The 23,895-nt window shown below is 43.2% G+C and overlaps 1 protein-coding gene across 35 annotated transcripts in view; it reads right to left on the reverse strand.

Moving 5' to 3' along the window:
• Positions 1–852: 852 nt before the first annotated feature.
• EPB41L3 (erythrocyte membrane protein band 4.1 like 3) overlaps positions 853–23,895 on the reverse strand; it is a 237,586-nt gene continuing 214,543 nt past the window's right edge. For 4 of the 35 annotated variants that reach the window (XM_040479329.1, XM_040479319.1, XM_040479321.1 and 1 more), the window contains 15 exons: positions 22,992–23,555; positions 18,078–18,131; positions 15,021–15,056; positions 14,768–14,833; positions 14,088–14,279; positions 9,450–9,524; positions 8,990–9,079; positions 7,305–8,039; positions 6,669–6,791; positions 5,638–6,021; positions 4,693–4,824; positions 4,091–4,189; positions 3,587–3,667; positions 3,199–3,315; positions 853–1,987 (listed from right to left, as the gene is read on the reverse strand). In XM_040479329.1, coding sequence (XP_040335263.1) covers positions 3,205–3,315; positions 3,587–3,667; positions 4,091–4,189; positions 4,693–4,824; positions 5,638–6,021; positions 6,669–6,791; positions 7,305–8,039; positions 8,990–9,079; positions 9,450–9,524; positions 14,088–14,279; positions 14,768–14,833; positions 15,021–15,056; positions 18,078–18,131; positions 22,992–23,555 — 2,742 coding nt within the window. In that variant the 3' untranslated portion in view covers positions 853–1,987; positions 3,199–3,204. The other 31 variants (XM_040479339.1, XM_040479338.1, XM_040479348.1 and 28 more) reach the window with 26 other exon arrangements.

Below are 23,895 nucleotides of genomic sequence, written 5' to 3' on the forward strand. Positions count from 1 at the left end.
AATGTTGCTACAGCCCATGTCAGAGAAATTACTGCCTGTGTTCTCTTTTGGACTTTTATGGTTTCAGGTCTCACATTTAGGTCTTCATTCCACTGTATTTTTGTGTATGGTCCTCAACACATTTTTTGATTAGCTTCAAACACAAAATGATGCTTCAGTTCCTACAATACTACAAGGTAGTATTGACAATAAGGACAAATGGTAACTTCTTCATAGATAAATGATAAGAATTTGACCCCCTCACGAAGACTAAGGTGCGTGGTCACATCTAACAATTTTCAGGGGCAGAAAATCTTTTTAATTGACGTTTTTAAAAAAATCAGCAAGTTAGGTAAAGTGTGACCTGATGGCGTATAGCCAGCGAGTGCATTCAGGCGTTAGATTGGCAGTTGGTGATAAAAGTCTTACTCTCAGGCCCTGGCATGAAGGAGTTTGATGTGGATGAACTGTGGGAACACGCTGCGTGGGCCCTTGTAGAACGCACCAGCTCATCTGTTCAGCTATGGCGCAGGCGTGAGGGAGGTCTCGCTCTCTCTGGTAGATTAACGGCACCCAGAAACACCGGGGTTTATAGGAGAACCTCTTATAAAAAAACCTAAAACTTTGAAAATGAGATTGTGTGGTAACCAGTTGTACTCATTAAGGCCTTCGTAGGCAACCAAACATTTATGTGTATGTTTCTTGTTTCCCATCTCTGACACCTGGAGGGGTCCACACATCGTCGTGTCACCCTGTACACCTTTTGTCCTGTAAAAAGACAAGCCATCATGCAGATGAAGTAGCCTTTGAGGTCATGCGAATGCTGCCTCTTGGCTAGATGTATACAGTACCGAAAGTATTACACACAGAGAATTAGAGCTTTAAATGCATTTACCATTTTTATTTTGCTATGCAGAAACATACATTCACCATGGGCTGTGTGATGCAGTTGACAGTGTAATGGAGAATATATCTTTTTGAAGGCTATTTATAACTAAACACTAAATACTTTAATTACAGTGGAAATTCTGTACAATTTAAGGCTTGGCTCTGAACTAGATTGTGAATATGGACCAGATTTGGAAATAAAACGCTTTTTTTCAAGTAAAAGAAAAAAAAATCAACTTAAAAAAACACAAGGAAGAAGCAACGAAGAAAGAAAACAAAGCATCAGAAGCCCAACAGGTTTTTCCAGGGTGAGATTTCATAATATTGTAAACTAACAAAAATACAGATTTTCTTCCCCAAATAATGACAATTCACATATATTTAGGACTTGTCAGGGAACTCTTGGAAGCTTTCCGGATTGGACGCAGACCAAAGCGAACGAGGAAGAAATTTCACATTAATATGCTAAAATCAGTACTACCTGGTAACGGATTAAGTCAGATACACAAAGCAGGATTGTAAGCATTAAATATTTCCAGACGATCGGGAGTCGTTGCTGTTTACGGGCGGAGTAATAAAACCAGGTGAAACAAGTACAAGATCCAAGTTGTTTACTGAATAAACTCGGTTATTGGCACATCTAATCTGGGATAAACCTGACACATCGGACCTAGACAGCTTCTAGCATTTTAGGGTCATCTTCGTCTGTCTGTAAACAAAAGATCTGTCACCTAAGAAACTGCAGTTTTGTTTAGACTTGGATAAACTATGAAAGGCATGGATTGTTTATGTGTTACATGAGATCACGGTTTATATTGTTGGTTATGAACGTGCAGGTATAGCTGAAAACTTAGACACTTGGTGGAAATTAAAAATGCTACTCTTTTTGTAATTTTATCGTTGCTTCATGCAATATCAGTTTCGTGATGCTGATTCGGATTGCTTTATTATGGGAAGATCTCTCTGCCAGTGTCTTTGTTAATGGTCAAGGTCAGTTCTTCCGGATTGAAATTTTCCATGGGCAGATACAAGTCAGTTGGGTTAGAAGAGGGGACTCCATATAGGCTCTGGTTTTCCTAATGGTTTGCATGACTGGATTCATATGCAGGCTAAGTTATTCCTGTAGGAAAGAGATTTGATCAGTTACTCCCTGGAAAACACCCGAGAGTCTTCCTCAGATGAAGGCCACAAAACACCTATCTTGCAGGCAGGTTATTAAATGCACTTTTTGCCAAGATACTGTAAAATACCAGCCTAAGTCACTGACACGCATTCTCTGAAATAACCACAACGTCACCCACGTGGCGGAAGCTCACTGAAGAAACCTTTTTCTGCTCTCTGTCTTCCAAGTCATAGGACTCGTTCGAACGTAATGAGTGACCTTTGCATTATCTTCTTTGAGAGGCCACTCATCAATCTCTATGCCCTAAAGCAGTGGTAGAGAACCTCCTTATTTCCTTTATACACGTGAAGTGTTCAAGAGACTTCTATCACGTAAGCAAGTGAGCAAGTAGCGCAACTGTTGCATTCGGCATTCAAAGCCCTCTGGGGATGGTCGGGGCCTGGGAGTCCGTGCACGGCGGGTTAGTGTGTATAACACGTCTGTGCGCAAGCACAAGATGCTATCTGCTCACGATGCGAGCCAAACAGCCATTGAAAAGGCATGCACACGGTCTCTGCAGAAAAGCAGGAAACAAGACTGCATTTTTGCCTCCTCCTGAGGCACGATGCTATACTAAGAAGCAAAAAAGGCATCCCAAAGAATACAGAAAATACAAGACATCCAACATGGAAGTGAATGCCTGGGTTTCAAGGTAAGAAACAAAGCAAAAACAAGAGCATAAGTAGGAGCATAAGCAAACATAGCTGCGGAGAAAGCTTACAATAAGTGGGATAAGTTTTCTGCCCAAAGGAGAAAGGGGTACATTTTCCGAGTATTTGGAACACACAAATTATACGTCTCAGAACAAAATGGCCTTAGTGCTAATTAGGCCACATGGCAAGTGAAATCAGATTTGACCTTTCGAATTTGGATAATGAAGAGTCCAGGGCATGGCTGAAAAGGAAACACCAGTGAGGGCATGCACTCAAAGACTGCTTCTTTCTTGATCCTCTAACTGGCAGAATAAGCAAAATGTCCACAGGATGGAGCCCCCAAATGTGAAACAAACCAGCGCCTGTAAACCAATTCTCCATCCCCTTGGTGAGCAGCCCTGCAAAATGCCAGTGAGAGAAGAAAGAGAGAGGAGGAGGCAGGGCAAGGAGAGAGGGAAGTGTCCCATGCTACATGCCAGCCAAGGCCAAGTCTAGAAAATCAGCGTCGCCTCTTACCTGGGGTCAATCCTCTCCGTCTTCCGGTGTGATCTCGGTCTCTTTATGGACCACTACTTTGGTCACTGACATGTCAGGGTGCTGCTCTTTGGCCTCTTTAATTGCCTGAGCCAGAGCCTATCCCCAGGAAATCACAGAAGGGCAAAGACAAAAAAGGAGGTGGAACATGCATGATCAGTAGCAAGGTGGAGGCTTAGGAGCTAGATCTATATACATCATTTACAAATGAGGTACAATGACTGCAAAAGGAATTGGAGGCTGCACACTGAAAAGTTAATTCCGAAAACGGTTTAGACCACCTGATGGACTAAAAGAACAACGCTGGGAAGAGTAAGGCTGACCCCCCTCTGTTTCTCTGCCAGGGGATCTGCCATCTCGTGCACACTACCTGATCGTGGTCAATGTCCGCATCTCCTGTGATGACGATGCGCTTCTCAATCCTCGTCTCTGAAATGCCTCCTTTCACAGTCTGCAAGGCACAGGCAAGCGTCAGAAATTCACTCACTGGAGGAACAGTCGTTCAATGGGGGAATTGGGAGAAAACGCTAACAGGGTTTTCAATAACATCATTAAGAACGGAAACAATTCTTTGGCAATTACTTAAAATGGTTAATTTCAGAAGTGAGCCTGGAATGCAGTTCTGGGGGTGAGGCTGGCCGGTGCTTCTGGAACACCTACCACGTGCTAAGCGCCGGAGTTCTGTGTTAAGCAAAAGGCATTGGGATGCATATTCCTAAACAGAAACTAGCACCTAAGGACAAATGCCCCAGAGACTGGGCGAAGAGAGCGCAACGCGGGCTCCTGATGTTCACAGCACCCTGGGCCTGCGCAGCTCAACCGGGAAGAAGTTCCCTGTGAATGCCTTCCTTTTACCTGTTCCCGCCCCACTTACTTTGGTGATGTGGGTGGTGGTTGTGGTACTGGTGGTTTCAGATGTGATCGTCTGTGCGCTCATCAGCACACCCGGCTCCAGATCGGCACCCGGATCGACCTGTGCGAGGAGAGGAACAGACACCACACTCAAACACTGACCTCTCCAGAGGTCTCCTGTGTTAGCTCAGGGCATTAGGATGACCGAGTTCTCTCTCACGACCACCGCGCTGTTCAGTCAGCACACAGGAGCTCTGGCTATGGGTACGATGCCACCCAAGGCAGCCAGAGGGAACGATCCTTAAAACACCAGGACTTCAGAAAGGTGAGTCGTGTCTGCCTGAACTGCTATTTTCCCTGACCTGTGGCTAAGGCGATAGGCTCCTGAGCCTTGTTCTACATTTTGAGATGCAGGAAGACCTGCTTAAAGTCCCCTGATGTTTTTTTTTTTGCTTGGTAATAAAGTTATGCTTATCACCATGATCGCTCCTGATAGACACAGCTTGGCTACTGGGCCCTCTAAGTCCGGCACATTAAGTATCACGTACTTATACTTAAATGCAGCAAGCCAGTAAATGCGGCAAAACAAGGTGCCAGGGCTCTGGCCTCGACAGACGGTCTTACCTGTGAGGATTCGTATGTTATGGTTTTCGTTTCTGTGTGAACTACCGGCACTTCCTTGGTAGAAATTTCTAGCTTTACTCCTCCTGGTGAAACGCTGCCAAAGCTGATGGTTTCTGTCTTCACAGTCGATGACTGTACCAATGAGAAGTAGGCAGTGGCTATTACAGTTTGCACAAAGGCACGCTTTTGGGTCCTCCCCCCCCCCCCAGTGGATATGTATAAGCACAGGTTAGTATGAAATAAATGTTTATGTATTACATGGGGAGAGTAAGTTGAGGAATGAGGCAGACACCAAATAGATGTCAGTCTTTTAGGATTAGTTTTCTTTTTTTTTTTTTTAAACATGGGATGTTCCAGGTAAAGGAAGGCATTTTGAAGGAAATGTTTAAAAAACTGTTTTTGTGTTCCCCCTCCTCTACTGCATAGATAGATCAAAAATAATCAATCAGCCTTCTGTTTAATAACGTCTTAGAAAAAAGGAATGGATGCTAAGACATTAAGAACCTCCAACAGCACAGAATTCAGGAATCTCGGAGAGATAAAGAACAAAGTTCTGGCATTTGGTACCTGGGCAAGCACAGTTTCTGGGTAAGTACACTGATCAAAAAAAGAAGATTGATCAAATGTTCTATGCTCTTGTTGGCCACGCAGTCCCCAGGTTTACTGCCAATTACAGTAATCACAGCAAAGGTAGAAACCATTTCCTGGAACTACACCTTATTAATAATCATTAAATGTGTATGCACGTGACCCCAAAGATGGAAACCAGCATGGAGACTCCTGAGATTGCCATGCAAGAGGGACATAAGAGGAGAAACAAACTGCATTTGGAAAAGGTCGAAAATTCAACTTAGCTCCATCTTGATGCTTAACTAAATTTCGGGGACTCCCACCACACATATCAGTTTTACGTTAGTGCTGAAAGGAACATCAACTATTAGTTACCTCGAAATGAGGTTTTTGTTCCCAAGTTTCAGAAACGTGGGTTGCTGCACTCTGCTCCTCCTCTGACTCATGGGAAGCAGTGGCCGTTCCTTCCTGTTCGAGGACAGCTTTGCCAGCCACCTCCCCCTTTTCCTCTTTAGCCCCCTCTGTCAGGGCAGAGCCCTCCTTCCCTTTCAAGCCAGAAGCATCAGCAGATGCTGCCTGTGCCGCAGCATCCACATCCTCTCCAGCTGCGTAAGAAGCATCCCCACTCGCATGCACATTCATGACATGTCTTTCCTCCACCAACACGGTTTCCTGCACAACCTTCTCGGCGCTAAATGACTGGGGGTGCTGGCTTGTTTCCGGCTCTGTTTTGCTGGGCCCCGTCTTGGTTTCCGTTTTCTGCACAGGAAAAGATGGCAGGGTCAGTGTGACTTTCCATAAACCGAGGGTCAAAAAACCAAAATAAAAACAAACGCAGCCACTCGCCAGGACGCCTAAAGCCAGTGTCAAGTGCTTATGAGCAGAAATCCTTATACAAAACACAAATTAGCTTTCATTCCTCCTGCCAGAATCTTTGATGCGAGCCCCCTGCCCCCGACACATACACACACGCCCTCAAGCCTGTGCTATGTCCGGAAAGCCGCAAAAGAAACGGGACGCGGTATAAAATGCAATTAAAATAAAACAAAATGAAAGCATTGTAGCACACTCCCATGGATTCTGGCAGCTTTCTTACACCTAACAGAGAGCATAAAATGCTTAAAAAGTTAAATGCAAATTATGACTTCTCAACACGATTGCCTTTGGAATACCTGAAGCATGTTCTACTGGTGGGGCTAAAGGCCCATGACAGCTATGCCAGGCAGACACAAAGGAAAATAACCGACGACACCTCTGAGGCGTTTAAGGCAAAGCCCCTGGGATGCAAAACACACACACACACACACACACACACACACACACACACACACAAGCACACAGCCAAGAGGCATAAAGAAAGGCAAATGGGCAGAGTCAGGAACACCAAGGAGGAAGCAACTGGCCACCTGAACCCAGCTTTGAGAAGTAGAAGTAACCCCTCCTATGAATTCCGTTGGTTTTCTCGCAGAGTCTAATAAACTGAAGATTTCAGAGCCATCCATGAGCTTTTCGGCAGAAGACTGTTTAGTCTGGGTGAACAAAGAAACGGACAGTCAAGCACAGAGACAGGAACATAGGCGGGCACATTCACATTCACAGCCGGTTAGACAAAACTGTAAGGGAGGAAGGGGGGGAGGAAGGAGGAGGGAATCTACCAGACAAAGTTGGGAAACAGAAAAGAATGGGAAATAAAATAGCAAATTGAGGTGACCATGAGCTCTTGTTTGGTAAAGCAGAGAGAGTTATTAGGACATGGGCGGTGCTGGTTTAAGCAGACCATTTTCCCTTCATTGCAAGCCACAGCAGCACTATCGCATCTCGGGATCGGGGAGCTGGAAATAAAACGGCAAGTGTTTTAACGCCTACGTTGGACTGCAGTGTTGATCTAACCATGACAAAACTTAAAAAGCTTGGGTTGGCTGCTCTCAACAAAAAGCCAAACAGCGAGAACAGAAAAGTTTAGGGTGGAAGGGCACTGCCTCAAAAAAAAAAACGTCATGCTGGAATCTGAAACGGTGGTCCAAGGGAAAGGCACTGGTTACCACAACTCGAGATGAGGAGGACTCGGTAACGTAATGAGCAGTGGCCACGGTGAAGGCCGGTTCCTGTGAGTATCTCCACTCGGACAGGCTCTTCCTCCTGGGACCAAAGAGCCCCACTTTCAAGACCTCGCCCTCCGGCGCTGGCTCCGTCCTGCCCGGGCGCGCGCCCTCCGGGCTGGCGTGGGGCTCTGCGTCCCGGCCCGGCCCCAGGGCTCTCTGGAGCTCGTCCTCTTCGGGGCTCGGCCGCCGGGAATCGGCTTCCTTGATGGGAGCCAGCGATTCGGACAGTTTCCGCTTGGGGGTATGCACCTCGGGTCCTCTCCTGGATTTCTCATCGGGGGCGACGTCCAGGACCTCATAATCGGCCGTGACCGGGATGATCTTCACCGACTCCGACAACGCTCTGTCCGCTTTCTGAAGGGCTTCCAGACCGCAGGGCTGTACTGCCTTCTCCCCCTCCTTGGCCTTTCCAGTCATGGTTACGATCTTGCCGGATACGGTGTCGTAGGATTTTCCTAGAGTGTATATTTTCTGTTTGCTTTCTCCTTTCAATTGCATTTCCCGGGCCAAGTCCTCGAAGCTCTGCATTTCAATGGCACCAGATCTTAACAGATCGGCTGGGATGTCTCCGGTTCTACTGCTCACGGTCACCACCTTGTAAGTCACAATCTTTTTCGAATCACCATCAACTACCTCAGTGGGTACTTTGTCTACAATAACCCAATCCTCTGTGCCCTATATTTGAAATATAAAAGCTAAATTAGAAATGCTGACGGTCTCATTTCTAAAATAAGAATCCTTTAAGAAACCAGGGCAAAAGCTACATTGTGATGTGACTGCACAGGGCTGGTGTTATTATCTAATAATTCTGGTTGCAAATCTCTTCTTATCTGAAACTTACAAACTCTAACCTTCAGCTTGGAATACAGTCTGCACGTAGAGTTGCAATTTCAGGTTTCTTTAAATAGGAACATAACTTGGTGGTAAATTTTTGCAAGAATATACCGGACCTTATGCTACGCGTCTCATCATTTTAGATTTCAAAATTGAATGACGTTACTGAAGGTGTTGTACAAGTTATTTAGCTTGTGTGGACACAAAAAGGCAGTTTCCCATGGTAACTAGAACACTGTGCGTCGTATCTGCTGTTTTCACAAAGAACTTGCCAGCATTCCACAAATTTCTGTGATTATCATTTTTCATGTTTGTAAATTCTAGCTCCTTATATATATAGGAGATCAAATCTACCATAGCACTTCCTATCCGATAAATACTCAGTGTGCCGGCCGTCAAGGGACTATAGTTGGGGGCATTGTTGGAGCCTCTTATAAACAGGTCATGGTGGTCCAATCTTATTTACAACTGAAGCTCATGGTGTGAATAGTTTCTCTGCCACTCTCCTTAGTCTTAGTTCCCATACGACAGAAGAAATGAAAATTGAGAGAGAAGGCTACAAGGATGAGGCCGGGCAGTTGACTAGTCTTACAAGATCACAGAGGGAAGCAAAATCACACCAGGGGCAGCTGAGCGCCTTGGTTTACTTTTTAAACTACAGTGTTTTCTACTTTCTGGTCTGCCTTACTCTGAAAACTTGAATCTGGAAATGTGTGTGCCTTAGGAAAAAAACAATTACAGATCAGTCTACATGTTGGTGCTGGATTAAATGAAATGAATTGAAAAATAACCTCTAGGGTCGATGGGACAGTTTTCTGGAAAATGATTTGACGAGAGGTAACCGCGGAGTCTCCTTCCTGCATTTTCTTTATCATACTCGGCTAGTGGGAAAACCAATAAAAGTTCAGAACTTTCAAAATCAGTCAAGGTCATCTAAATTAGTATCACTCTATGGGTAAAGCAGACAGTAAGAAGCCCCAATAATATCATTAGAAAGCAGAATTATAATGCTTCACTGGCCATACACAGATATAATCACCTAGGCACAAAAGCCATAAAGAAATGATGGCTGGTAACGAAAATGGTAAGAAAATTCCTTTGTCCCCTCCCCAGAATCTAAGCAAAAATGATACACCTACCTTAGTTTTAAGGTCAATTTAAAAAGGAAAATAAAAACTAAAAACACTTTAATGACACTGAAATCTGAAGAGCGATTCCCTCCTGGGAAATCCCTTTATGTTTGTTTTTTACCTGAGACTCAAGGAATGGAGAGCTTTCTTGCTGCAAAAATATAACTTTCTCAGAAATTTCTCTTTCTTCTTCGGTCTGTTTGAATAAAGGGGGTTGGGTTGGAGAAGAGGAAGTAGACAGTTTCCAAAAAAGGCAAGTTAGGAAGAGAGTTCTTTGATTGTGTTGTACATATAATATTCATCTCTTTTTGAAGAAGCGAATCATTGTTTATGAATTTGAAAAACGGTCTGAAACCATCTCCAAGTTTAAGAATTATTTCCAAAAAGTAACAGATTCTTTTCTGAAACACTAGCGTAGGGCTCACACGTTTTCTAGTTCTAGAAACGCAAAACACGCGCAAGCAATAGAAAGAGCTCCTTGGCATCTGAACAGTGTCTAGGTCAGTCTTCTGCAAAATTGCACCAGCGAGGAGTGAGAGGAAGTATTAAGATTAAAAAAAAAAATTAAGTGAGGAACAAAAATCCTCACTCTTACATCGGACAAATCCTGGACTGTCTTCCCCATTTAAGTGCTGCTTAATCCCAGGCAAAATAATGCACATGGGTCACCGCATCAGCGACTACTCTGAGCAAACCCTGTCAGACCTACAAGGCTTTCTTGACTATTCCACGAATAAACAAAGTGAACTCAAAAGTTGACTGGAACTCCTATAAGATGGTGAATGACTTTAAATAGTCCACTTCAAAAGATCTCGGTAAAAAGCAAGTACTTTAGATCTTGCTTTCTTTAACCTATAACAACATTAAGAAACATTGAAGTAGATATGCTATGTTAGCCACTAGCTTTTTCCTTTCATCTACTTTTTGTTCCTTTCTTTAGTATTAGATAGGAATAATTCAAGGGGCAATGTACTAGCCACCGAGCCTATCTCTATGCATACGTATACTACCCCATGCAGCAGTGAGAGAAAGGTATTTAGTAAGAGTAATATAAAAAATAGTAACAGAAAGCTCAAAGTTTTTAGGAGAACGGAACTTTTAAAGTAAATCCTATTGTTGTAAACAATATAATTTGGTGAGAGCTATTTAATATGTCCACGTCTGTACCAATCTGGCAGTACTGCATTTAAGTTTGCCTATAAGAGATTGTAAGGGAGCATCTGGAATATTCTCCTGGAGGACCTAGTGACAGATTTTGATAGCATCGTTCTCCTATGCCCCTTTTTCGATGAGGAACAAGTAAGAGATTTTTCAAAGGGAAAAAAAGTCCCTATCCTGTCCCATTTTGGGGAAAGGCATTGGAAAAGACAAAATGTACTATGTGGAATCATAAAATATGGATTTCTGGTTTGTTTCACTTTCAATTGTAGCCTCTTTTTCATAGAGAAATAAGAAACAGGAAGGAAAGGTCAAAATTATAGGTACTTTTCAGGATACCACTGCTAGGCCTCTAATTATAGTCACTGAACTAAAGATTATTTTCCTAAGATGAAAGCCTGAAAAAACCCAATAATAGCAGGAAAACAGTGGTTTTCAGCATATCCTGTTATCTGACATCAACTAATTTCAAAAATGTCTTTGTCTTTAATTGAATATATCAACACTATCTGTGTTCGGGACTGTGTATGTCCACTGAGAGAAAAGGGTAACATAAAGGGGATAAACCTTAAAATAAAATCCTATATATACGGTCAACCCCAATTCAGTTAGTTCGGCTAAAGACAAGTGAAGAGATGCCCATAAAAAAAGAATCAAAATGTTTACTTTTAATATGGGTCAGAATAGAGTCACAGCTGTGCACCCCAAACATTTTGTTTCGCTACTTAAACATTCATCGCTACATCATAATTGGGAAATAAGGCGTTTACTGGCGTGCAAAACGTACAGAGGTGTTACTCACTTTGACGGGATTAGGGATTTCTGTAGAGCCATAACCCTCATTTCTCCCTGGGCCAGGGTTGTTCAAACCGGGCTTTCCGTTAGAATTATGTGGAGAGGTTTCAAATGATAAAGGGTGCAGCTCAGACTAAATCAGACTCTGATCCCTCCTCCCTTTGTTTTAAAGTAGGCTCCACGCCCCGAGCAGGGTTTGAACTCATGACCTCGAGATCAAGAGTAGGATGCTCCACCAACTGAGCCAACCAGGTGCCCCCAGGCTCTGATTTAGTAGATCCTGGGCATCAGTATTTTAAAATTTTCCTGTGGGCAATTTTAATATGCACTTAGAGTTACCCCCAAGGCCTGGGTCACTGAAGTCAGATTCAGAGAATGAAGAGAACTCTCCCCTATCTGTAAATAGATGGCCATGGTGTATGGTTGTGTTTTTGGCCCAAATCGAAGCCCATGTAAGACCTGAGTAGCAAGGGTAGACTAGAAAGCAAGAAAATGCACAAACAGAGCCGATTCTAGTTATTCCCGGGAATTATGTTCAATGAAGTCACCATGAACAGTGAATTAGTGAACCACTGATTTTGTGGGAAATACACGGTTAAGACTTCTGTGAGCCTCTGGTCACGATACTGTCATCGACTGCTCCATATATAACCTCGTCTTATATGTGCTTTTGTTTCAAGACTCATTATTTAATGCTTATTACCGATCCATTAACATTGAACTCACCGTCAACAGCACTATAGCATATTCCTGAATGAAACTTCTCTAACACACGTATTTTCCAAAAAGGCACATCACAGCCTTCTTGTGCTTAGGAACACCTGCTAGCACTTCAGCACTAGGTTTGGGGGTCATATTACACAGCAAAATCACCCTCGAAAATGCAGCACTAAATAGGCCGTAAAAAGCACATTTGTTTACAGTATGAGAATGGAAACAAGAAGGCAGAACACTGCCTTGTTCAACCCATGCTGGGAATGTGCACAGTGAGCGACTCAAAGTTTTCACTACTCTGTGGCTGTCTGCCGAGGGCTGTGAAAGCGCCATTAACACTGATTTTAGGGTTACGATGAATTTCAGCAAGTAGGCGAATGTGCAAATATGGAATCCGTGAATAAGGAGGATCGGCCGCGCTAAGCTGAAATACCTATAAAACTACCACCTACACTAAAAAATGTACTGATGCTGCATAGGTGCTAACGGGTATTGCATTTTGGTTGGGATTTGGAAACGTTTAGTATTCAAGTGACTGGGATCAGTCTACATGTTGGTGCTGGATTAAATGAAATGAAACTGTAGCAGGGACGAAGCCTAGGTGCATCATAAAAGGCTGTAAAGGGAGAGATCCAAGGACAGAAGACATACCTGGAACCCCTCACGTACCACACCTCTATCTTTCCTATGTGTGCTGGGCCCTGTATATGGGCTTGTCTACTTTCCAGCATTAACGAGGAGCTGCTTTGGCGCATCCTTGCTACTTCTCTGCTGTTAACTCAATACTGGAAAGTTGAAGCCACTGGCAATAACATTCCCACTTTATAGCAAACATACATAATATTCTTAGAATATAATCACCACTACTAGCTCACTATAGATTACTCAAGTAATCTGAATGAAACTGATGTGTAATGCTACAGGAATACTCCGGCAACAGTTCATTTATTCTGCATAAAAGGGCCCTTTTCAACGTAATTCAAATGGATATATACCTTGTCACTTTTTAGCTGGGATTGGAATTGTCGTGAACATGGTGACCGTGGTCACTTTTGATAAACAGCTTTCAAGGGAAGCTTGGAAAATGATGAAAATGAGTGTAATGATATTCCTCTTCTCACTGCAAGGACCTGAGCGTTGCATACAGACTACCATTTAAAGAATTTTTCTCCCCTAAAGGCCTAAGTTGTCATCTTCTTCTGTCTCAGGTTTCTGGACAAGTCTCTTACAGTCAAGGAGTCTTGAGAAGAAAGAAGGTAATCGATACAATGCTAGAAAGGTAGTTTTACAAAACCACTTCTTTTGAAAGACCAGCACGATGACGTCTAACAGCTGACAGTGGCACCACTGTCATGTGTGGGTCCCACGGAGGAGGCCGAGACGTAGTGTCGGCTGGATCCTCCCAGTCTGGCTGTACATTGAAAGACAGCTTTCCAATATGGAAGGCTGTTACGTGAAAAGACATTGTGGGCTCTATGCTCTCTACTAAAAGTCAAATGCAAACTGACTATAAATCAGTTAAAATAACCAATCGGGCATATTTTTAAAAATCAGTTAAGAATCAAAATCCAGTTGAACACCGACTGCATCAGTAGAAGCCTGGTGTGGTATCCCCAGAGTAAAAGAGGTCCTGAGATTCTGTCAACTTCAGATGAGCGTTCAAACATTAGACAATCTCCGTAACACCTTGTCTTGCAACTGATGAGAAACATTCGTGAGGTTTCGGGGCATTTCTTAGTGCAGCAGAAAAAGCATTTTCAGAAACAGCGTCAGCTCATTAAGACAGTATCTCAATTTCTCCCAGCTGTGAAATCTAGGTTTACAGTCAGAATAAACCCATTTGCATGCACCGTGGTTCCCCGGAGCCTCCCTGTTCACTCCAAGCACCCTGTGGCGCGACTACTCACTCCTCAGCCACCACATCCTTTTACTTTTGCAGCCCTGACTATGTCAGTTCAGAGTATACACAGACAGGTGGTGAGACTGTCTACTCAGAAGCCTGCCAACTCGGGTCCCCAGGCGCACACCCTGCAGAGAGGCAAGGCTAGCGAGTGAACAGAAGACAATGGCGACGCAGCGCCTGAATACCGACCTCTTCGGGTACAAGCGGTTCGATCATGGGCGCGTCCTCCTGCCTGGCGGCTAGTCTCACTGGGGAGGTGGAGAGCCTCTTCTCCCATTCGTTTGTGATGGCAGTGTCTGTGGAGGTTTCTAAAAAGGTTCTTTTCAGCTCACTAATATTGGTTTGATGTTTCATCAGGTCATCTTGAGTTTTATCTAGCTCCTATATTCAGAACATAGAGAATCCAACAGTCAACGTTTTACATTTGCCTTCCTATCTGTGTGTGTGTGTGTGTGTGTGTGTGTGTGTGTGTGTTTTAAGTAATGTCAATCTCATTAGTAGTCAAAATAAAAGAATTCTGATCAGGGCTCATGACACTACCACAAGCACTTTGGTGAAAATGTGATATTTCTAAGGAAAAGAGAAGAAAAAAAAATCCAGTTCACGCAAGCATAAAAATCAAAAGCGTTTTTGAAAGGCAAACCATAGAGTGTAATTCACATGTAACCAGAAAAAATTAAAATGAATACACACAGAAAAAGGGATCTATATCTAGGAGAGAGGAAGGAATCAGAGTAGGCTGAGAAGGTATCCCCACTTATTCACAGGTGAGAGCACACAGTTCATGCATCATTGTATGAGCCCACGGGTATGCCACTAAAAGAAATGTCAACACGCACAAACATGCACTGGTATATACCAATACCAACCTCTAACATAAGATTACTATGTTTGACATACACATTTTCACCCTTTATTCGCTTAATCAGACTATTCTGAAAAAAGTGGAGAAGAAAGGGAAAAGTAAGGGACACGGTAGTCACGGGAACCAATGCCGTCCTCCACATTGCACCGACAACACGGTAACCGGCTACGGAGCATGCTGGAAGACTGGAACACCGTAGACAGACAATGACTTATCACACACTGATTTTTGCTTTTGTTTTCTTTTTAATTTTCTACCTGTGCCTTGAGCTCTGCATCTTCCTCCTGGTCCGACTGCCAGCATCAAGAAAGAGTGGGAAATAAAGTCTTACCATGTAATTGACTCTAGGATTGCAGAACTATGGTCTATATCAACTTGCTAGAAGGGGGCACTAGTTTGTTCTTGTATACGGAGAGTTATTTCTTATATGCAAGCCACGACGTTCTCACATGTAATGGAAGACAGGAGCAAAAGATTCCTTGCCTAGTGGGTCTTTGACACTTTAACCCGGAGACTTTTAAGGGAGATCAGCACACACACATAAGTGGGAGGTTGACAGCTAGGGCCTGCCCTGTTACCCTTAATGAACACTAGGAAATGGTTCAGGAAGTGTGGGGAGCCACACTACAACTAAAATTCACAAGAATGGTTATGATCACCCAGTAATGAGAGCTCCCTGGGAATGTATGAATCTTTATAATCCCATGGGGTTAGCTATTATTCTCCCCAATTTGTAGGCCAGAGAACAGAAGCACAAAGACTTTAACACAGAGGTCCCCACACTTAAGAGCTTCTTGGAACCCTAAAAAAAAAATAAAAAAGAAATAAAAAATTTTTTTAATTAAAAAAATAAAAAATGATACTAAAAAATAAAACACAATAAGAAAGAATTTCTTGGAACCTTGAATTTCTTAAACCCATGTACTTAAAAAACACATTTGGGGGGGCGCCTGGGTGGCGCAGTCGGTTAAGCGTCCGACTTCAGCCAGGTCACGATCTCGCGGTCCGTGAGTTCGAGCCCCGCGTCGGGCTCTGGGCTGATGGCTCAGAGCCTGGAGCCTGTTTCTGATTCTGTGTCTCCCTCTCTCTCTGCCACTCCCCCGTTCATGCTCTGTCTCTCTCTGTCCCCAAAAAATAAATAAACGTTAAAAAAAAAAAATTAAAAAAAAAAAACACATTTGGGAAGAGAGAAGACTGATACGGTGTAAGTCAACAAGTTAAAAAAAAAAAATCACCTACCATCAACATTACCAGCATTTAAAATGTTCCTAAAAAATACAACCTTTGTCTAAAAGCCACTTCATTATCCTTATATTTCTCATCTCAAGGACCTGCTTAATCCTCAGACTGGTGTCTGAGTGCCGGTAACTAGGCCTCACCACAAGGGCAGGCAGTAGTAAGCCTGAATCTCTCCCAGGGCAAGGACGGGGGGGGGCGGGCACCTGACCCAGGGCCTGGGCTCTGTGCTACGGGAGTTGTCCACAGTGTAATTACACGTGAGAAGAGGGAGACCCCTGCCACAAATCAGTTCATCATGGTCTCCATCTCCTTAGCTCCTAATGGGGCAAGACTGCCTGCCTGGCAGTTTTGTTTCTAAGGAAATAAAACTGCCTGCTCTACTGTTGTCCTGGCTCCGGAGAGGAGGGAGGGGGAAAGTGTTTAAAAAGCGCGAGAGTGCACAGGTAACCAACCCGGTGCTGGTGACACACTAATTCTTGAGGGTATCCTGCATTCACAGATCTTTATCTTTACGCTTCACAGTCACCTATGGCGCAGGCAAGGGTTTGCATGCTTGAAATATTTATTACCTAACAACCTACAAAACTGCTATAAAAGAGTATTATCAAAATATTTTCCATTTAGGGCACACATTAAGATTACAGTGAAGTTTACTGAATGTATTAACACATAACTAATAATTCTTATAAAATCAAGATGTAATTTTGCTATATTCAGCACCGAAAATTATTAACTTGTAATAAATTTATACGTGATTGCTTAAAAGAATCTGGATAGTGGTTTTACAGTATTATTTAAAAAAAAAATTTTTTTTTTTTAAGCAGGTTCTATGACTAAGCAGGGCTCGAATTCATGACCTCAAGATCAAGAGTCACATGCTTTACCAGCTAGGTGCCCCTACAATATGGCGATGATGATGATTTTTTTTTTTCAATGCCAGTGCTGTTTTTTTAACTTAAAAAATTATGATTTCCAAACTTTGAATTGAACTCTGGCATTTCCCAAAGATGCAATTTAACAAAACTCCTTTTTAAAAAGTTTTGCTGAAGATATTTTCAATTAAGTACTATACAGATGCTATTCACATTTTTAGTTCCTGAATATCTAAGTAGAAAAGACCGTTCTACCTGGATAATGGGAAAAAAAACTAAAAAAAACCTAAAAAAAACCAAAAAAAAAAACCAAAAAAAACAAAACAGAGTGAACATATCACAAAGTAAAAAAAAAAAAAATCTGCTAGCACTTAGGAAAGGAATGTCTTGGCTTCCACTACCATAGATACTGTTTTTATGGAAATTTTCATTACTGGTAGAGAAAATTTAAAAAACACAAGTGCACATATTAAATGTATCCTAAAGAATTTATAATGGATAAATGATAGCACAGTATCTTCCTATCACTGTTCGATGTGATCACTTTTTTTTTTTTAATCAAATACAAACAGTAATTTGCCAATTTTTTCTTCGAGAATCCATTTCTTTTAAGGGACCTAGGTTGTATCCATCCAATCTACAAAACTGCGTATTTTAATAATTATTATTTGACCATCTGGGATTTAAGGGATTTCAAAAAATAGGTCTGTATCTAGTAAATAAGCTAATTAATTGTGAACTCTCCTCCTCCTTCATCATGGCTATCACACATAAACAGCCTCTCATTTGGGACAGGGGAATGTGTATATATATATATATATATATATATATATATATATATATATATATATTTTTTTTTTTTTAAGTATTATTGGTTTGTCCAAGGGTTCTCAAAATGTGATTCTAAAATGGGCAGAGTCAACAATCCCGGGAACTTGTCTCAAATGCAAATTCTCGAGTCCCACCCTAGACCTTCTCCTTGACTGAGAAATGTGAAGATGGGGCCCTGCAGAGGACTATCCCGATGCAGGTCAGAGTCTGAGTACCACTGGTCTAGGCAGTAGAGTATATTTAACTCCTACTTTCCAAGTTAGAACTTAGCTCCACTCAAAAAGCTAATATGCTGAGTTCCCGAATGCAGAGACCCCTTCACAAGGCACTTTCGTTAGGCGACTATCAGACACCTGCAGTGATGATACCAACCTCAGTGGCGGTGGTTTCCCCATCGGCCGCGGTGTCCGTGCGCTCACTGTCGGTCTATTGATCACAGAAGTGACCAGGGTCCGGGAGGAAGGCAGGAATAGAAAACAAACCCATTTGGTCAAATAAGGTATGGCACGGGTCAAACAGTTCACTCTCTTTCTACGTGATCAGTATCCTACTACCTTCCCACAAGGATGCAGGTTCAAGCAAAAGCAAAAGAAAGGCCAGAGCTAGGTTTTCTCAGCAGAGCCACTCAGAGGAAGACCAGAGGCGCACAGCCTGCGGGAGCCGCAGGAACTGCATTAGCCGAGCTGACTTGTCTGGTTTCATGTCTCAGGAGAACCAAATTGTCATTCTTTCCCCCCCCTTTCAACTAAACCCCCGAGAAAGATCTCTTAAAAATGTTTAATGCAAATAAAATTGACGTTTATATATATTTTTCTATTCTTGTAATGGGTCACATTTCAATGATAAATTACGATGTAAATTTAAATAAAAAGCTACTATAACAGTCACTGGACTTTCAGCCCCTCATTTATATCATGGTGATAATTTACACCCACTTATGACCATCAGGCTGTCTGCATTACCTATTAATTATAAAAAGCACATGCCAGTGACTCACAGGCATATGTTTTATATGTGAAAAATAGAACTCAATTTTCAAGTAGCAGGGTTCGCTTTTTTTTTTTATAGACTAAATGTGGTGTTTATTTTGCCCCACCCTCCAATATAAAGATGTGTATCGAGATATGTAAACATCTCTTTCCAAAACAACCATTCAAATGAAGCAAATTATAATAATTAAAAAAAAAAAAAAACAGAGAAAGAGAGACATCTACTTGTAAACAAATAAAACAAAGCACAGCATTTGACAGAGCCTAAGTTTTCAAGGGAGAATGAGAATAGCAATTTCAGGATCGGTTTTGAAGCTGCTTCATAGAGGTTTATGATCGAAAACAAACGATTTTCTCTGGAGTATAGCAGAACCATCGCCATTGAAAATGGGACGCCTAAATGCCATAATACAATATTAGCTGACTTTCCCTCCACGAATGTCAACTGATCATTAATAAAATTCCATGCAGCAAAGATGAACGATTAGTATTTTGAAAACAAAAATCAAAACTGGGGGCTGTACACCTGTGAACCTGCCTCTTCAAGTAATCTTGCAATCCTGACAATAAGGACTGGCAAGAAAGACGACAGGGGCAGTGCGATGTTCACACCAACCTGACTCTGGCTAGGCTGGCTTCTTGGCACTATCCCAAGCTTTCGTTGTATATATTCCTAAAAGAAAATACGTTAAAAATTCATGTTTGGCATGTGCGCCCGAGGCGGCCAGCTACCATGACTTCAGTGGAACACAGTTTCCAGGAGTTTGGTAAAGAATGTGTGCAGACACGTTTTCATGACCTGGCTGCCTTGGCAACACCTGGTGCGGGGCCCCCCCCCCCCCCCGGGACTATTGGTCTTCTCTTAAGGGTAATCACTGCTATGGCAGTAGCATGGCATCACCAACTGCCAGCCTAGGGAAAGGCCGATTTGACTTAGGGGGAGAGACACGGGTTATTGTACAAGTGCACAGAGTAGCTCAAAGAAACCTTAGGCCTTCAAGGACAAATAAGCATGACCTGTGCTTCCTGCGCTGCCCAGTTTTGTGAAACGCTTCCAAAGGGCTTGAAAGTATTTCTCCTCCTACATACTTTCCCTCGTGGCTTTAAAATTTACTAAAGCATCTTGGCTTTAGACTACAGTCATGGTCAAGAGCAGGGGCTCTGATGTCAGACTGACATAGGCTCAAATCCTTGCCATTTAAATTTGTGACACACTGGGCATGTTTCACATTTTAATCCCAATTTCCTTCCGGTAAAATGGAGAAAGTAACAGCCCTAACTGTATCAGGTAATGGAGAGTTAGTGCCTTATAGAATGTCTGACATACACAGACGTAAAAGTGCCTATGCTAATTGTAATGATATTAATATAATGTTAGTTACATTATAATACTACATAATTATTACTACCATTTTTTCTAGCTATACCAAAAAAAAATAGCTTAGGCCATATCTAAAGTCCCTTAAATTCCTACTGAGCATGTAATCGGTTATTGAACAAATACAGTGCATGATCAATAAATGGTCCATAAAAGAAGGCTGAATAAAGCAGCTTTTATAGCAACCGTTCTTTATATGACTGAACAAAACTATGAAATGTATAACATATTGCAAACTATCATATAATTCTGTTTACATAACTTAAAATGTTAAAAATCAGCTTATCTATTAATTTTTCCTAATTTGAATCTTTTTTATATTATGAAAAAAATTCCTCACAAATTAACACATAATTACAATCTACAGTATAGTGAGCTAAATTCAGCTCATGTTTCTTGACTGATGATTTAATATTCTGTTCCCTTTCTTCTGTGACCATTCTTGAAGGTACAAAAGAAAAAAATGATTGGTCAACAAGCGTTATAGTTGAAATGATTATGCCTTTCTCCACTGGGTTTCACTTTTGAGAAAGGCTGGAACTAATTAAGCCACACCGCAAGACGTGAAAACTTGAAGCGGGGATGATAAAATGTTTGAAAAGAATTATAGTCATTAGTGATTTTGCAAAATGAACGTGACATAGCTGAAGCGTATGCTACATGAAATCATCGTTTAGTTGCCAAAGTGCTTGAGGCCTAGCGACTAAAACAGGCCATGTAAACAAAATTTTTTTTCTTCTTCTTCTTAAATGGAATGACCTACATAGGAGCCCTCCGGCTCAGCCCGACCCGGAGGGCACAGCTCTTAACACTTAGGGTTAAGAGACGACATTGAACAGATGGCCACACGCGAAGTCTTGTGTCAGGAGGGCTGTAATGGTTGACCCAGGCCGGAGAGGAGGGCTACAAGGACCGCACCAGCCAGAGCTGGCTCGCAGTCTCAGAGATTTGCAAGAACAGGGACAGTTATCTGCTGGAAGGCTCCAGTCACGTGGTCACTGGCTTGCGCCGGGTAACTGCTGTGATTTGTTTTGCTGATGTAATGCAGACATGCCCAAATTTCACATTAATTTTCATGCACTGATTACAACAAGATGTACACCCTGGATTAGGCACAAGATCTGTGTGGTTTGCTACGGGAAAGTTCAGTTCTTGAGAATTCAGAAAAGCACAAAATGGCCATCTTTTTTGTTTTGTGTTAGCTTGACGACTAACTCCATTGCTAAAGGAAAAATCTATGTCCAGGTTGCAATCCAGCTAACACTAACAGTCTTTGGAGATAATCTTGCCTTCTCAATGTTGTCTGTTCTAGTCCTCCATTATTTGATAATATTGCCACTATGAGAAATAGCGATATTGAAAGCTAGGATTCATTCTCTTGAAATATTTTCCATGCATAAAAATTTAATTCTGTATTAAATAGATTTGGGGCCATACGACCTAAGAACCTTGAAAATGGTTGAAAAGGCCAAACTTTTATTTAAACATCTATGAGGCCATTTCCATTTTTTCTCTTCTGCTGCTAAGAAATGGTCATAATATCACTAAATATAGATACACACCTCGCAATTCTATATACTCACAGGTGTACCTCAAATTATGATTTCTAGCTGAGCTGAAAACTGAACAGATTTTTTTTTTGTAGTGTTGCTTTGACTTTGTGACTTTTTTTTTTTTTTAATGCTGGGAGTGCTGGGCTTGTCTCCTGCCACAAAAAGGCTTGCTTTGTGAGAACAGAAGAGCTGGAGGGGCCTAGGGAAGGTGTGGGCAGGGGGGTGGGTGGCAGCCAGGCCCTCTGTTGGCAACTTCTGTTCTTTTCCCCTGCGCTCTGTTTGAAGGGAACTGCTGGGCTGTTCATACAGCTGTGGAGTCGTGTGACAGGAGAGTAGTTAAGAGGCAAAGCTGACGGCTGCCATGTCAACTCACCCACTGGCTCGGGTAAGGGACAGGAGACAGGCAGGCGGCAGGCCCCGTCCTTTCTCCACTGAGCACACGCCGGGCTGAGAGCCACAGGGGCCTATCCAGCCTCCCTGACCTTCCCGGGCTGTCCGGTGTGTGTGGATCTTCTGGCCTCTGCTGGGGTTGAAAGAATCGCTGCTACCCAATCTATCCATTGGCACTGTTAGTGCTGATGAAGTTACAGCCCATTTTTACGGCATGCGGACATCTTAAAGGAATCTCTTCCTAAGTGTGAAAACCGCAGTTACTTCCGGCCCTCTTTGCGTTCCTACCGGCCACGGAGGTCGTGTGGGCCTTTGAAGCTACCCAAGCGTTTTCTGTGGCCCAACACACCCTTGGGGTCTGGCTCACCTCCGTGAGTCACAGTGATAGCCTGGCAATGACAACGGAAGGGCAGAGTGGGGACACTTCAGAATCCCCAGGGAGGAGAGGCACTGCCAGTTTGGGGAAGCCACCCACCCAGACGAGGATGGCACACCTCTGACGGGGTTCGCTGCCACCTCACCTTGAGTATCACGTACCTCCTGGTATCACCACTATGTGTGATTATCCCAGGACGCATTCTGGTAACGCTCCGTAAACCTGGGTTAAACTTATCTCTCGGTCTCCTGGGTCGTTTCCTTTACGACACGAGAACTGACCGGAACTTGAACCTAACTCTGATTTTTTAACATAGCTGACAGGTTATTTGAAACGGACGTCTGAGTCCTTCAGCATCCGGAGAAGTCAGCGGGTAGCGGAACGAATCCGGGCTGGGTGCAGGCTGCTCCATCCACATGGCGTTGTGCCTAACCCTGGGGCCGGGTCGCACGCCCCGACACACAAAAACCTCTCACGTGTCGGCACAGACAATAAATGAGGCTCTGAAAGTAGGGCCGCTAGTGCGGTAGGCGCCTAACACTGTTTCGGCCCGAAGCCCCGACCACGACAGGGAAGTGTGCTCTGTGCCGAGGTACACACCTCTTCCTCTGAACTGTCACTCGGGTCATTGTCTAGTGAGGCACTCAAGGAGGCCGCCTTGGGCTCCAGGTAGCAGAGGCACATAGCCAGAGGGAAGGAGAGAGTGAGGGCATATGGCACTGAGAAGGAGGCGGAGAGCAGAAAGAAAAAGATGAAGAGGAAACAGGGCACAAGGGAGGGTGAGCGAATCGGGAGGTAATGCTGCAGGCTCTGGGGGAGGAGGTTGGTTTCCGACAGGTTGGGGAAAGAGAGGTACCCATCGTCATCTAGAAGAGAAGGGAACGACTCTGGGAGCTGCAAGGAGAAGGAAAACAGGGTGGTCCCTTTGCCGGTTTGCTGTTTGTAGCTAAAAGCCACATCTTGGTCCCCTAAGGACGGCCTCCCTTTGTGGTCAGAGTCCAGGGAGGGCTCTCCGCGCACGGGCACGGCGCCTTGGGCCGGCTCGACACCCGGGGGTTGGCGGTCATTCTCCTTACACCTCCTACGGAGCTCTGGGGGGGGTGCAGGGGGACGATGGGCTGATGGGGGGGACGGAAGGCATGAGTCAGTGCCAAGCCCAGGTGACTGATGTGAAAGAGACAGAGAGAGACAGAAAGCAGCAAACAGAGGTGCAAAAGGACAAAAAGAAAACTGCAATTAGTTACTTTTCTTATGGGTATCAATATAAAATTGTAAAACAAGAATTTTAGCACTATGGTTGTTCATGTATTTAAAGTATTCAAGCCACATGCCAAAGATACCACGAATGGCTACTGTTCCCGCATCAGACTGTCGATTACAGGCTGCGTTGTTTTTTTTTTTTTTTTTTTTTAAGTCAGCACCGAAGATATTGGTGGGTAATCTCAAAGTCTACATGTTTCACACCATCCACAAAGTCTGTTTAGACCAACAATTCTAGAAAGCT

The sequence above is a fragment of the Herpailurus yagouaroundi genome, unplaced genomic scaffold (assembly GCF_014898765.1).
Source record: "Herpailurus yagouaroundi ecotype Mexico unplaced genomic scaffold, PumYag 142, whole genome shotgun sequence".
NCBI classification, from domain to species: domain Eukaryota; kingdom Metazoa; phylum Chordata; class Mammalia; order Carnivora; family Felidae; genus Herpailurus; species Herpailurus yagouaroundi.